This window comes from Mesoplodon densirostris, chromosome 1 (assembly GCF_025265405.1).
Source record: "Mesoplodon densirostris isolate mMesDen1 chromosome 1, mMesDen1 primary haplotype, whole genome shotgun sequence".
Taxonomy (NCBI): domain Eukaryota; kingdom Metazoa; phylum Chordata; class Mammalia; order Artiodactyla; family Ziphiidae; genus Mesoplodon; species Mesoplodon densirostris.
Genome location: NC_082661.1, coordinates 27,534,400 through 27,547,811, shown reverse-complemented (window position 1 = coordinate 27,547,811; position 13,412 = coordinate 27,534,400). Strand labels below are relative to the sequence as shown.

Sequence of the window (13,412 nt, the reverse complement as noted above, 5' to 3'; positions counted from 1 at the left end):
CCGCCGGTACAGGGCGGCCAGGGAGCGGCCCGACCTCGCTTCCGAAGAACTACAACACCCAGCATGCCTTGCACCTGAGTTAGACAGCCAGGCGGCTTCGGAGGCCCTCCTAGTTTAAGGGACGGGGCGTCGCGTTTCCGACGCACAGTACCCTGGGCTTTGTAGTCTCCGTAGATAAGTAGAAGGGGACGCCGATTGATGGTTGCATTGCATGCCCGGATATGTAGTCCCTTTGAAGCGATTCGCAGTGCATGCTGAAATATGTAGTCCTGAGTACTTGTCTGTGGTTCGGTTTGGATTGATCAGTAACTCGTGGATGTTTGGATTTTACAGATGAGTCCTTCCACTCCCTACCCTGGACAATTTGAGGTTGCCATGTTCTCATATGGGTCTATAAGACATTAATAAACATCTATTACAAAATAAACAGTTTCTAAACATCTACTACCATGACACTCTAATGACGGGAAATTTTAATACACACGGGGAGGAACCTATTCCCAGAACAAAGGAAAATAATTTATATTGCATAAAATTTGCTTTTTTTGAAAAAAAATACATTTTGGTTGATTTTCTCATTTTTTCCTGGATAGGTGTAAACTTGGCAACATGCTAACATTGGTCTGAAGACTGGCAATTGGAACTACTGGTATAGATGATCTTTTGGTCATTAAAACATCGTTCATCTAGTAGCTTCAGTAACAGTATATCTTTAATTTTCATGGGGATTTAGAATTGACATTGATGGATGAGAAAATGGAAGTGAAGAGAGATTATGTGTCACTGTTTTCTAATGAACCCAGTGCATTTTTCTCTAAATTATTTCCTCCATCCCTTCAAGTTGCAGGGAACCTTTAGTTAATAGCAGCAGTAGTCAGGACTCTCTTCTATCCCTTTCTCTTGGAATTTCTTCAAGATCATTGAGTGGAAGACATACTGTATGAAAAGTTATTGTAGGCAGGAAAATAATTCCCAACCCGGTGCCTTAGGAATTAAAACATTTCCCAGTTACAGAGAGTCAAAGGTAATGGAGAGGGGCAGGTTCACAGTAGATAATGAGTATTGGTGTTCCTCAAGGCAACCTGCATACCTCTGCCTAAAACAGAACAAAGAAGAGATTGTTTACTTTCGGCTGTGTTGGGTCTTTGTTGCGGTTGCGGCGAGTGGGGACTTCTCTAGCGCAGCTGGGGCTCTAGGCGAACAAGCTTCAGTAGTTGTGAAGCACGGGATTAACTGCTCCACAGAATATGGGATTTTCCCAGCCCAGGGCTCGAACCTGTGTCCCTGCATTAGTAGGCGGATGCTTAACCACTGCGCCACCTGGGAAGTCACTGTCAGATACATGTTTAAATCCTTCTGAGCAGCGTGTCACCATAACAGTGACAAACCCTTTGTCGGCGCACTTCCCAGTGCTTTCATGGGACCCTAGCACCTCAGAAGGATGCCCCAATATCTCTATTTAAACCTGGGTTCCTCCTAACACTAGGGGGAGGCCAAGAGCCTTGGGACACCCCCCGCAACCCTGGGAGAGGAGGCGGGACCTATTGTCAACTCATGCCTTCCCCACCTGTGACTGGCACAGACACTAGCCAATGGGTGCCGGAATAGGGCAGGCCGGAGCACCGCCCCCTGAGCGCCCCGCGGCCCCCGAGGCACCCTCTGGCCGTCTCTAACGCGGCTACGGCCTGGGCGGACGGTGCGCCTTGCGCAGGCGCGAAGCCTAGACCTCGCTGCAGCACCCCCATCGCCTCCGGGAGTCGCACCCAGGGAGGTCGCCTGCTGGCGCGTCAGTGCTCTCCCCGTCGTCTGCCCTCCCCGGTCCCCCCAGCACCCTACGCGCCCCGATGGCGGAGTTGCGGCCTAGCTGCGCCCCCGGCCCCACCGCGCCCCCGGCCCCTGGCCCTACAGCCCCTCCGGCCTTCGCCTCGCTCTTCCCCCCGGGACTGCACGCCATCTACGGAGAGTGCCGCCGTCTTTACCCAGACCAGCCGAACCCGCTCCAGGTTACCGCTATCGTCAAGTACTGGTATGCCTTGGGCCGCGGGGAGACGGACAGGGGCGGGCTGAGAAGGGTTAAAGCGCTGGGGCCAAGTCATTTGTGCGGGAATAGGAGGGGGAAGGAGAATGGTTAAAGCACTTGGAAGAAGGGCTTTCTGCTGCGAGGGAAGAAGTTAAGGCTCAAGTTAGGAATGGGGACAAAGGGGTTAAAGAAGCCTGTGGGTAGCGAAGGGTTAGCGAGGGAGGAGGGGAATGAACGGTTAATTGGGATTAGGAGAATAGAGTGAATTGGGGGTGTGGGTAGGAGCGGCGGAGGGAACGATAGGAGAGAAGGAACTGTAAACGTGGTGAAAGGAGGGGGCGCCTGTAGGGGGTCATTAGTGGGCGAGGGGAAGCCGGGGCGGGGGGCGGTGGCTGAAGTGGGATGGGGGAGGCGAGGCGGGGCCTGGGGAGCATCTGAGAAGGCTTTGGAGCCGCGCGGCTGGAGGAGCTCAGAGGGCACGAGACTGCACAGGGTAGTGGCGGGTGTGGGTCTGTGGGTTAGGAGGGGAGCAAGTTGTGAGCGTTGTGCTTGTGCAGGGATGAGGAGGAGGTCACTTTTTGATCCCTTCCCGATGAGCTCAGACATTCCTTATCAGTGCAGTGCTTTTGCGTTTGAAGTTTGGCGGAGCAATTTTTCCTGATAAACTTTGTGCTTACTCTGCACAGGTCTGTTTCTCCATGCAGAGCTGCTTCTGGCTCTGCAGCTGCTTTGCTTTAGGTCACTGGCTAGAACAGAGGCAGACAGGGTCAGGGAGATCCGTGGTTTGGCTCAGAATTGAAGGAGACTGCAGTAAATGAGGAAGACCTGGGACTTGGACGCGGAGGATCCTGCAGTGATGTGTTAAGAGGAGCTTGGTGGTCCAGAGCTTCCAGATTTAGGCATCAGTGCCTCAGGGAAGCTGAGGGTAATGCTCAAGTAGCTCTGTTAAGATCAGACCTGTGTACAGATGGGCAGCCCCTGGGGAGGGGACGGTCTTTTCTAGTTTCCCATTTCTTTTGCAACCTGTCTCTTCCTGCCCCCTCTGGGCAAAACAAGTGTTATAGGGACTCTTCTTCATGGTTTTTCTGGACCAAAAGTTGACTGAGAATTAATTGAATCTGTCCAAAACCACACTCGTGCCGGCACTGTACTAGATGAGCCCCTTCATTGACTCCTGAAATTCTGTTCAGGCAGCTGCTTGGGGTGTGGCCAAAGGGGAGGTACACTCAAAGGGGGAAGTAAATAGAGTGGATGTCTTTGCTGGTTACCTTTCCCTTTGAGAGTGAGTCTTTTTCCTCTGTGACAACCTCTTTCTTCTTCTGGAGATGGCAGAAGCTAGGCTGTGTAGGGCTGAGGCCAGCTCCCTGTGTCTATGGGAGGATGTGAAGAGGCTGACAGTGTGAAGGGCCTGGGGAGCAGCCACCTGCTCCTTAGGGAGAGCCACGGGAGCAGCCTGCCTCTGTCTGGTAGCCAGGAGGAGGTGTGGCCAGTGGTACAGTTCTCTCTGGCAGGCACACTGTTCTTTGGTTGAGAGGAGTTTTTCAAGAGAGCTTCTGAGTACAAAGCAGCTCTTGATAACTTAACCACCCATATTTAAATATATTGTACCACTATATTTAAATATGTATAGTGATGGACTCTATTGGGATGTGTCATGAGAAAAAGGGGACCTGCCACTGCCGTGCTGTTTGTTCAGGCCTCATTTGAGTATAAGGAGAAATCCCTACGCAGACTTGGGCAACTGTTATTATGTCACCCAAGTGGCCATGAAGGATAGAGTTGTAAAAGGTATTGAACAGGTGCAAAGGACTAAGACTGGTTTGGGAACTCTTTATTTTCCCCTCATCCCCCCAGGAACCTTTCTTTTTTCATCTTGTTGCAAGTGTCTTAACCAGGCCAGGACTTATCTTAAAAGATGAGCCAGCATCTAATGACAAATAAAGAGGATTGTGTAGCACTTTGTGGAATTAGAAATGCTGCCTAGATGCAGAAATATATGAGAGGGGACAGCTCAGTGACTGGTTCTTTCTAAGATTTGGAGGGGGTTGTATAATTAAGATCCTGAAAGTAATTTACTGATAACCCTCACAATTGGGATCCCACAGTCCCTCTTCAGTTTTCATAACAGGATGGCTGACTGAGGCTGCCTCAGTTTGGCTGTAGCCCAGGGTACCTTGAGGTTCTTTTTCTTGTGACAGAAGGGTGGCTCTTTGACTAGTGGTCCCTAGCCAACAGGGACATCCTGGTCGAAAGCTGAGACATGAGTGATCAGGTTGCTGAAGTAGAACCAGTGCCCTAGGGCCACTCCACTCTGGCAACCTCCCTGTGGAGCGAATGAAGTCAGGTGTTCAGGGACTTAAGTTGAGGGATGATCTGGGTCCTGGGATAACATCTTTTTCTAAGATGTATTTTCCACGTACTCATCGGCTTCCCATCAGGTCTCTGAGTGAGTATAACAGAACTCTCTGTGCTTAGAGATGAGGCTGATTTTGTCTGACTCTTGGTCATTCTCTGCAGTTGGAGTTTTAAGGCAAAGCCTCTCTCTTTGATGAAATACCCTCTGGGAGACTTGGCCACAAAGAGGGCTGCCAGGGGTGTGGTAGATGGAGCATGGAAGAGTGGACGCAGTTTTGCCCCTTGTTTCTGGATGGACCTAGGCTGAAGGATGGGCAGATATGGAGCCTGTAATCATTCCCACCTGTTCCAGGGTTCCGCAGTTATCATGAGGTCCTTGCAGGGGTAGCCGCCCTTTCTTTCCTCTTTTCCCCGACAAACTTTTCTAAATCTAACTGGTTGTGGAATTAGTCAGATGAGTTGGTGAAAGCAGAGTTATGGAAAGACATGGAGATTTGTCCCTTTTCCTAATCCACTCAGTTGAGATTCTAAGCTATTTGTAGCGACTTTCTTACAAGTCCTATAAATAACTTAGCATTTCCTAGCAGAGAATAAGGATTTCTACAAAGGCAAATAACATCCTGGCAAAAGAGGGTGAAACCAGACCTACTGGTTTTAAATAGTGTTTGAATTGCATGGTACTGGCATGCTTGCTGGGATCACATACATGGAACATGTCTTTTATTTGGTTGTTGGCATTCCTTCAGCATACGATCCCAAATGCAAAGTGCACCCCATCCTTGTCCCAGGAGCAGGCAAAGTTTTTGCAGTCTGTGGAAGTCAGATGTCCGAGGCAGCTCAAGTGCAGTGTTTGTGGGCTAAATGCAGACTTCCTTCTGCTGATGGTTTCCATTTAGTCTTGTTTCTCAAGTCTACCAAGTTTCCCTATCCATTCTGAAGAAAAGCAGGGTTTTTTTTTTTAAAAAAGAACACTAATTACTCTACTAAAGGGAACCCTTATTGAATTAAATCCTCAGAGTGAGCTAATGGCTGAATCTCTTCCTCAACTGCCTCTCTGTTGGAATTATGGGGGAAGTCTAATGTGGGTCTCAGAGGCCCCACATCATTTAATGTTCCACCTCTACCTTAGAGGCAGCTGTGTCCCGGGATCATCTTCCAGATGCACGAGCTCATAGGGCTCTCAGCCTGGTTTCTGTTTCATTTCTCTGCAGAGCCGAGCTAGCCTAAGTTTGGCCTTTGTCACTTCCATGATAAAAGACCAGCTTTGGTCTGGGGGGTGCGGGCTGGGGTCTGGAGGCATTGGGTCTGTTTAGAACAAACTGTAATTAACATAGGGCACAATATAGTCTTTCAGGAATTAGCTGTCTAAGAGGCAGGAGTGGAGCTGAGCCTCTGCTTCCAGTAACAATGCCCATTGGGGATGATCAGGATGGTCTTTCAACAGAGGCCAATTGATTGACTGATGCGCTTCTTGCCTTGAAGCTTGGCGTGTTTATAGGCACCATGGAAGAGAGATAATCCCTGCCAATCCCACTTGGGATTGGTAATTTGAAACAGGAGGAAGCCAAAGGGTCAACCAATCAGTCTGTTTTATTTCTTTTTTTTTTTGAATTTTATTTAATTTATTTTTTTATACAGCAGGTTCTTATTAGTGATCCATTTTATACATATTAATAAGTCTGTTGTTTTATTTCTGAAGGAGGTCTACCTGTTGGAGATAGGAGAAGGGAGCCTCTTGTGCTTATGGAATTGGGCTGCCTCCAGCTGCCCACCCTTTGGTCTTATCCTGGAGAGGTGTGGCCTCCCTTTAGTTATCTTTTACCCCAGGTTCCTCTAGGATGGGGTCTTTAGGTTTGTAAGGTAGAGCCCCTCAACTTCTCATTGTCTGCTTTCAGGCTCATACTGACAATTCTGTGTTTTGTCTTTTGCAGGTTGGGTGGCCCAGACCCCTTGGACTATGTTAGCATGTACAGGAATGTGGGGAGCCCTTCGGCCAACATCCCCGAGCACTGGCACTACATCAGCTTTGGCCTGAGTGATCTCTATGGCGACAACAGAGTCCATGAGTGAGTGTGTACACTTGCCCTTCCATCTCCCTGTTCCTTAGCCTTGAGCCTTATTTCTGAGGTTTTCCTGAGCAGAGATGATAATGTCATAGTCCCTTGAGATTGGCATTTCTCACATGGAACATCTGGGTTTCTGCCTTCTGCCTGTACCTCCTTGTGCCAGGGTGGTCCAGGTCATCACCTGAGCTCTGCTCATCTGGTGCAGGAAAGTGTTGGTGAGCAAGAGTTCCAAAACCATCAGGTTTTTCCAAGCTTTTTCTGATGTTTGAGCTCAAATGACAGGCAGCACAGCTATGACCCAGATCTTGGGTTGATTCCTCTAGGTCTACTTCCTTTTTTCCCCTCTAGCTTATTATGAAAAATTTTAAACAAGAGACAACGATGAAAGAATTTTACAGTGAACACTCATGTACCACTACCTAGATTCTACCGTTAACATTTTATTCTACTTGCTTTATCATGACTATATCCATCTCTATCTCTCTGTCGATCTTACCTACTTCCTTTTAACCTGCAGTTATCTGTGCTCAGATCAGCTGCAGTACATTTTTTTTTTTGTACATTTATTTATTTCTGGCTGCGTTGGGTCTTCGTTGCTGTGCGTGGGCTTTCTCTAGTTGCAGCAAGCAGGGGCTACTCTTTTTTTTTTTTTTTTTTTGCGGTACGGTATGCGGGCCTCTCACTGTTGCGGCCTCTCCCGTTGCGGAGCACAAGCTCCAGATGCGCAGGCTCAGCGGCCATGGCTCACGGGCCCAGCCACTCCACGGCATGTGGGATCTTCCCGGACCGGGGCACGAACCTGTGTCCCCTGCATCGGCAGGCGGACTCTCAACCACTGCGCCACTAGGGAAGCCTTCAGGGGCTACTCTTTGTTGTGGTGCAGGAGCTTCTCATTGCGGTGGCTTCTCTTGTGGAGCCTGGGCTCTAGGCGCGCGAGCTTCAGTAGTTGTGGCTCGCGGGCTCAGTAGTTGTGGTGCACAGGCTTAGTTGCTCCACTGCATATGGGATCTCCCTGGACCAGGGCTTGAACCCGTGTCCCCTGCATTGGTAGGTGGATTCTTAACCACCACACCACCAGGGAAGTCCCTGCAGTACATTTTTTATCCTAGTCTTTCTTCCATTTGCTGCCCTGTAATACTTCTAATTCCTACCTGCCTCCCCTACTTCCCTCTATAATCACTGAATTTAAACACATTTTAATATTAAGTTAAACATTGTCAGTTGAAAAAATAGCAACAGTAATAATAAAAGCTAACAGTTAAGCATCGATTATGAGACAGGTACTCTTCTAATCACTTTATATATATGTGTATTAACTAATTTTATTTTCACCACAACCCTAAAATACTGGTAGGTACTAATATTTGCCCCATTTTACAGTTGAGGAAAGTGAGACGCAAAGAGATTCTATCATTTGCTTAAGGTCACACAGATTGGAAGTGGTGGAGCCAGGATTCTAACACAGGCAGTCTGGCTCCAGAGTCCATACTCTTTTTTTTTTTAATTAATTAATTGCGTTGGGTTTTCATTGCTGGGCGTGGGCTTTCTCTAGTTGCGGTGAGCAGGGGCTACTCTTCGTTGTGGTGTGCAGGCTTCTCATTGTGGTGGCTTCTCTTGTTGAGGAGCACAGTCTCTAGGCACGCGGGCTTCAGTAGTTGTGGCACGCAGGCTCAGTAGTTGTGGCTCGCAGGCTCTAGAGCGCAGGCTCAGTAGTTGTGGCACACGGGCTTAGTTGCTCCGCGGCATGTGGGATCTTCCCGGACCAGGAATGTCCCCTCCATTGGCAGGCAGATTCTTAACCACTGTGCCACCAGGGAAGTCCATGATTTCTCTTTCTATTATGTCCTTTTCTGTTTTTTGTTTTGCGTACTATCTTTTTTTTGCCTCTTATACCATCTTTTTGGTATCTTGGTGGTGGCTGCTTAGCGTGTGTAGATTGAAAGAGTAGCAGGGCTCTTCCTGCCTTGCCTCAGCATTAAGAGGTTGATTCTGGAGATGATGATGCTATGATGAGGAAGAAGATGATAATAGTCTTTTTCTTTTTTGTCTTTGTTTTAGTTCTTACTATATTTCATCATCCTGTCAAATGCTTTACAAGCTTATCAGGTTCTTTTGTTATCTCTGTTTTATACATGGGGAAACTGAGTCCCTCGAGAGTTAAATGAATTGTCTAAAGTCACGCCTCTAGGCTGTAAAAGAGCTAGGATTGAATTGAGCTGTTCAGAGTCTGAGCTCTTAACCACTAGGCTATACCACCACTCTGATCACAGGCCCAACCCAACCTCCTCTTTTCTCTTGTTAAGCTTGGAGGCCCAGGCCCCATCTCCTCACTGATCACGTGTCAGGAGCAATTCCTGGGCCTGCCTTTATAGCCTTCCAAACATACCCATTGCAATGTCAGCCGAAGGCTTTGGGAACAGGGAATTAATCTTGCCTGAATCAAGACCCTGCATTGCATTATTAATAATGGAGATAGAATAGCAAACAGATGCAGGGAGTAGAGGGACTATGCTGGACTTTAATTTATATTTTTAATAAGAACCTGCAGAGGATATTTAGTGCAGCTAGCCTGTACCTTTTCGTTGACAGATTTATTCCAGTTAAAAGAATACCATTTTCTATGTGGCCTAAAGATTCTTACAGTCTACCTGCTTATGAGGTATGAGTCTAAGGCCCAAATGACATGAAGAACATAGTTGAGGAAGTCCCATATTTCAGAAACGGCAACCTCTGAATTTGAAAAAGGGCCTTTCTTTGTTTAGCAGTACCCTCATATATGTGTGTCATTTCTATGTGGTAAAACACTCTTGATATTCAGATGTCATTCATGACAATAGTGAGACCTCCATTTGGGCTTTCACCCCACACTCGAGCCTAGTATTTTCTGGTATTAAAACCTGCCACTAGAAGGATGTGGAGGGAATGTTCTTGGATATTTACCCAGTTCTGGTCTACGTTGCAGAAGTCAAAAGTACCTTTGTAATTGGCCTTGCGCTGGTGTGACTGGTCTCTTCTCGATCCTGGTAAGTTTCTTGAAGAAAAGTTTGCTTTTCCAAACATTTCATGTGGTGAGCCCTCTTTAAAACTGATTCATGGATTCTCATATAATTTAGGGCTTGAAACTGAGGTCAGAAAGTTGAGTGTTCTATCACCCAGCTTAAGTGCTAAGAGGTGTTGAATTGGAATTATGGCAAATGACTCTGGCAACATTCTTCTTACACTGCCTTTGACTTCTCATTCAGTGAAAAAAAAGGGCAGAAGCCTTGTTTCATTTATTCAGCATTTATCAAGTGCTGAAGTCCTGTTCTGTACTGGACTCAGAGCACCATAATAGATGTCTTGGAGATAAGATGCCAAGACAAAATTCCTGTCTTAAGGAGCACATGTAGAGGGAGGATAAATGTAAAGAGATAGTTACAGTGCTGGGTAAATAAATGCTGCAATCCATGATGTAGAGCATGTTCTGGGAGCACAGTGGAGCGAGTGACTTGTAGTCAGGCTGCTGGATTGGAAGAAGCTCCAGGGAGGAAGTGAAGTTTGAGAGGAACCTTGTAGGAAGGGGCTGGGGTGAGATCTGCAGTCTGACACCTCTAGGGCACAAACATTCCCTTTTGGGAAGGAGAGGAGCTTTCAAAACCTTCTAGCCCAGTATTTCCAAAATTTTTAGTGCTGCCTTCATAACCTTTGCCACCTGTAGTATATTACCTACTTTATGTTTTCTTTAAATTAACCCCCCCGATATAAATATATTTTTAAAAGTTAAATCACTATCATATATGGAAACCAATATCACTTGCTGTAATTTAAAGGTAGTTATGGAAGTAAACACAGTGATAACAAAGCAATATTATTAAATTCTAGCTTAATACAGTGGACTGTCACAGAAGATGCTAAGCCTGAGGCCAGCTTTCTCTTTGTTCAAGAGATTAGTAAGTACGAGCGAGGTATTAAAAAAGACATGCTAACACCAAATAGAACCTGGCCCTAGCTATGATTAAAAATATTGAAAGACAGTTGAGAAGGGAATTTTTTAAAAAGTATGATTCAGTATTATTTCTTGTCACAGACAAATGGGAAACACTGATCTAGTCCATCTCCCATAAATTGTGCAGTTTAGAAAGTACAGTAGCCTGCCAAAGGCCATACAGCAAGTTAATGAGAGCAGCAGGGTCTCCTAACATCTAAAATATAAACAACAAGGTCCTACTGTATAGCACAGGGAACTATATTCAATATCCTGTAATAAACCATAGTGGAAAAGAATATGAAAAAAGAACGTATATATATAAAACTGAATCACTTTGCTGTATACCAGAAACTAACACAACAATGTAAATCAACTATACTTCAGTTTTTTTAAAGTGTAAAAAATATAAATAAAACGTTCTATGCTTTCTTTCAATGTACAGGGCATTGTTTGTCTTTAAGGTAATATAAACAAACTTTTTCTTTTTAGTTTTTTTTTTTTTTTTTGCAGTACGCAGACTTCTCACTGTTGTGGCCTCTCCCGTTGCAGAGCACAGGCTCTGGACGCTCAGGCTCAGTGGCCATGGCTCACGGGACCAGCCGCTCCGCGGCATGTGGGATCTTCCCGGACCGGGGCACGAACCCATGTCCCCTGCATCGGCAGGCGGACTCTCAACCACTGCACCACTTAGGGAAGCCCTCTTTTTAGTTTTTACTATATTGCAGGTTAGTGCTAAGTTTTTTTTTTTTTTAACATCTTTATTGGAGTATAATTGCTTTACAATGTTGTGTTAGTTTCTGCTGTATAACAAAGTGAATCAGCTATACATATACATATATCCCTATTTTTCCTCCCTCTTGTGTCTCCTTCCCACCCTCCCAATCCCACCCCTCTAGGTGGTCACAAACCACCGAGCTGATCTCCCTGTGCTATGCGGCTGCCTCCCACTAGCTATCTATTTTACATTTGGTAGTGTGTATGTGTCCATACCACTCTCTCACGTCATCCCACCTTACCCTTCCCCCTCCCTGTGTGTCCTCAAGTCCATTCTCTACATCTGCATCTTTATTCCTGTCCTGAGTGCTAAGTTCTTTATATAAAATTATCACTTTATATTATCCTCATAGTAATTCTATGACATAAGGAATTCTTATTACCTCTTGCTCATAGATGTAGAAATTTAGGCTTAGGGAACTTACTGCACAGGTGGTAAACTGACAATCAGTTCTAGCAACCCCAAAGCCTATATTCTTAGCTACTGCTCTGTATTGCCTTTCCATTGTAATCAGTCAACAGCATTTATTAAATGCCTACTGTGTACTTCCTCCCATTAAGATCTTTCTTTATCCTCACAGCTTGTTGAGGACAGGGACAGGCAGAAGCCTAGGGGTCCCCTGCGTTTCTTCTTGCTCCTGGCAGGCTTGCTTCAGTGAGCAGAAGGGGAGCAGCCCCACCCTGGTAGCCCGGAGAGGGGAGAAGAGTAAGCTGACTGGATGAGCCCTGGTTTGGCCAGTTCCATCCAAATTCTTTCCCTATTCACAGTCATCAAAGGAAATAGGACAAGAGAGCACTTGTTTGGATTAAAGGTTCTTAAGAGGCTGTTTCTAAAGTTGGAGAGATGGAACAAGTTGCAGTTCGGGGCAGCCACACGGGAGATCAGCGTGCTTTTCTAGGAACCCTAAGGCCACCGCCAACTGACTTCAGCAGCAGAGACTGTCCTGGTGCTCTTTCCCCCAGCTTGGGGGGTGTGAGAGAGCTGAGCTTCAGCTGCCAAGTGCTTGTCGGAAGACTGCAGCTCTGGCCCTTCCCTTTGTGGCCAGGCAGCTGTGGACTGGAATGTGCGGATTTGCAGAGCTGTGGAAGAGGGGGGCTTCAGCACCACTCTCCGCGAGGATTTCTGGCTGGCCCCCGTCCTGCCAGCAGCCCTGGCTAGACCCAAACTACAGGGGGCCTAACCAAGGCCCAGGAGGCTGGCTAGTTGCAGAGTGTGTCTGTGATCTCAGGCAGACTTCCCTGGTGGGGTTCCACCGCGCAGGTCATCTGCTGTATGCGCCGGGCTGGTTCCAAAGACAGCCTTTGTGTGGTGTTGGCCTGCAGGCCGGCAGCTCCGCAGGGTAGAGCCCACACCTCAGCTCTACCTCCATGGTCCACCTGGGCTCTGCCCCACAAACGCTGGCCTCTTAGCAGGTATGTCCATGGAGTGTAGAGTTGTTCTTGCTCCCTTGGGGCCTGGAACTGCTGCTGACTGGCTCCCCATGGCTGCCTCTGCTGGGCTGGTGGATAACCTCTTTTTCCCTTTGGGTTTCTCCCATCTGGGCTCTGCACTAAATGAGTTATTTATTAAAACACTGGATACAGATTAACTTTTCCACTTGTTGTTTTGTGTGGCCTTGGTCCCCTGCAGTTGGGAAATGCTAATTTGCCTTCCTCAAAGCTTGGTTGGCAGGAACTTTTTAACATGCCATTTCATTCCCTGGCGTTTCCAGTGGAGATTCTGCCTTTGCCATAACATACCTGCCCTGGAGTGTGGTCTCTCCTCTAGTTGGCCTTTGCTTTCTTTCCAAAGCTCTCCGGAGACTGACAAGTGGAATTCCTCTCTAAACCACCCACAGATGGCAGGTCCCAGCCCTCCCCCTAGCTGGGCACAGCAGGCCGAGGAAGAGCTTTGTAGGTTCACTGGAAGGCAGGCCTCCCTGAAGCTTTGGTCCCTCCCTCTGTCTTTCATCTCAGAGGTGTTTAGTTTCAGGATGATTGTGTGAAATGGTGGTGCTTTCTGCTAAGGACAGGGGGCCTGGCCTACCTAGAAAGAGTGGGGCACCCTTGGTCTTGGCCTGGGGTGGGAATAAGGGCCAGCAGTGGGGATAGAGCTCTCCCTGAGGCTGAAACCACCACTCTGGGCTGGATTTCAGGCCCCAAATCTCTGAATTTTGAAATGTTGAGAATTCCTTTTCTTTTGTAACCACAGGAAGACCTGAGGCATTGTGGGGTTCCTAGCAGATCTGTG

The 13,412-nt window shown here is 47.2% G+C and overlaps 1 protein-coding gene across 2 annotated transcripts in view; it reads left to right on the top strand.

The window, feature by feature from the left end:
• Nucleotides 1–1,687: 1,687 nt before the first annotated feature.
• SUFU (SUFU negative regulator of hedgehog signaling) overlaps nucleotides 1,688–13,412 on the top strand; it is a 118,980-nt gene continuing 107,255 nt past the window's right edge. For both annotated transcript variants that reach the window (XM_060100232.1, XM_060100226.1), the window contains exons 1-2: nucleotides 1,688–2,026; nucleotides 6,307–6,441. In XM_060100232.1, coding sequence (XP_059956215.1) covers nucleotides 1,845–2,026; nucleotides 6,307–6,441 — 317 coding nt within the window. In that variant the 5' untranslated portion in view covers nucleotides 1,688–1,844. The remainder of the gene's footprint in view (nucleotides 2,027–6,306; nucleotides 6,442–13,412) is intronic.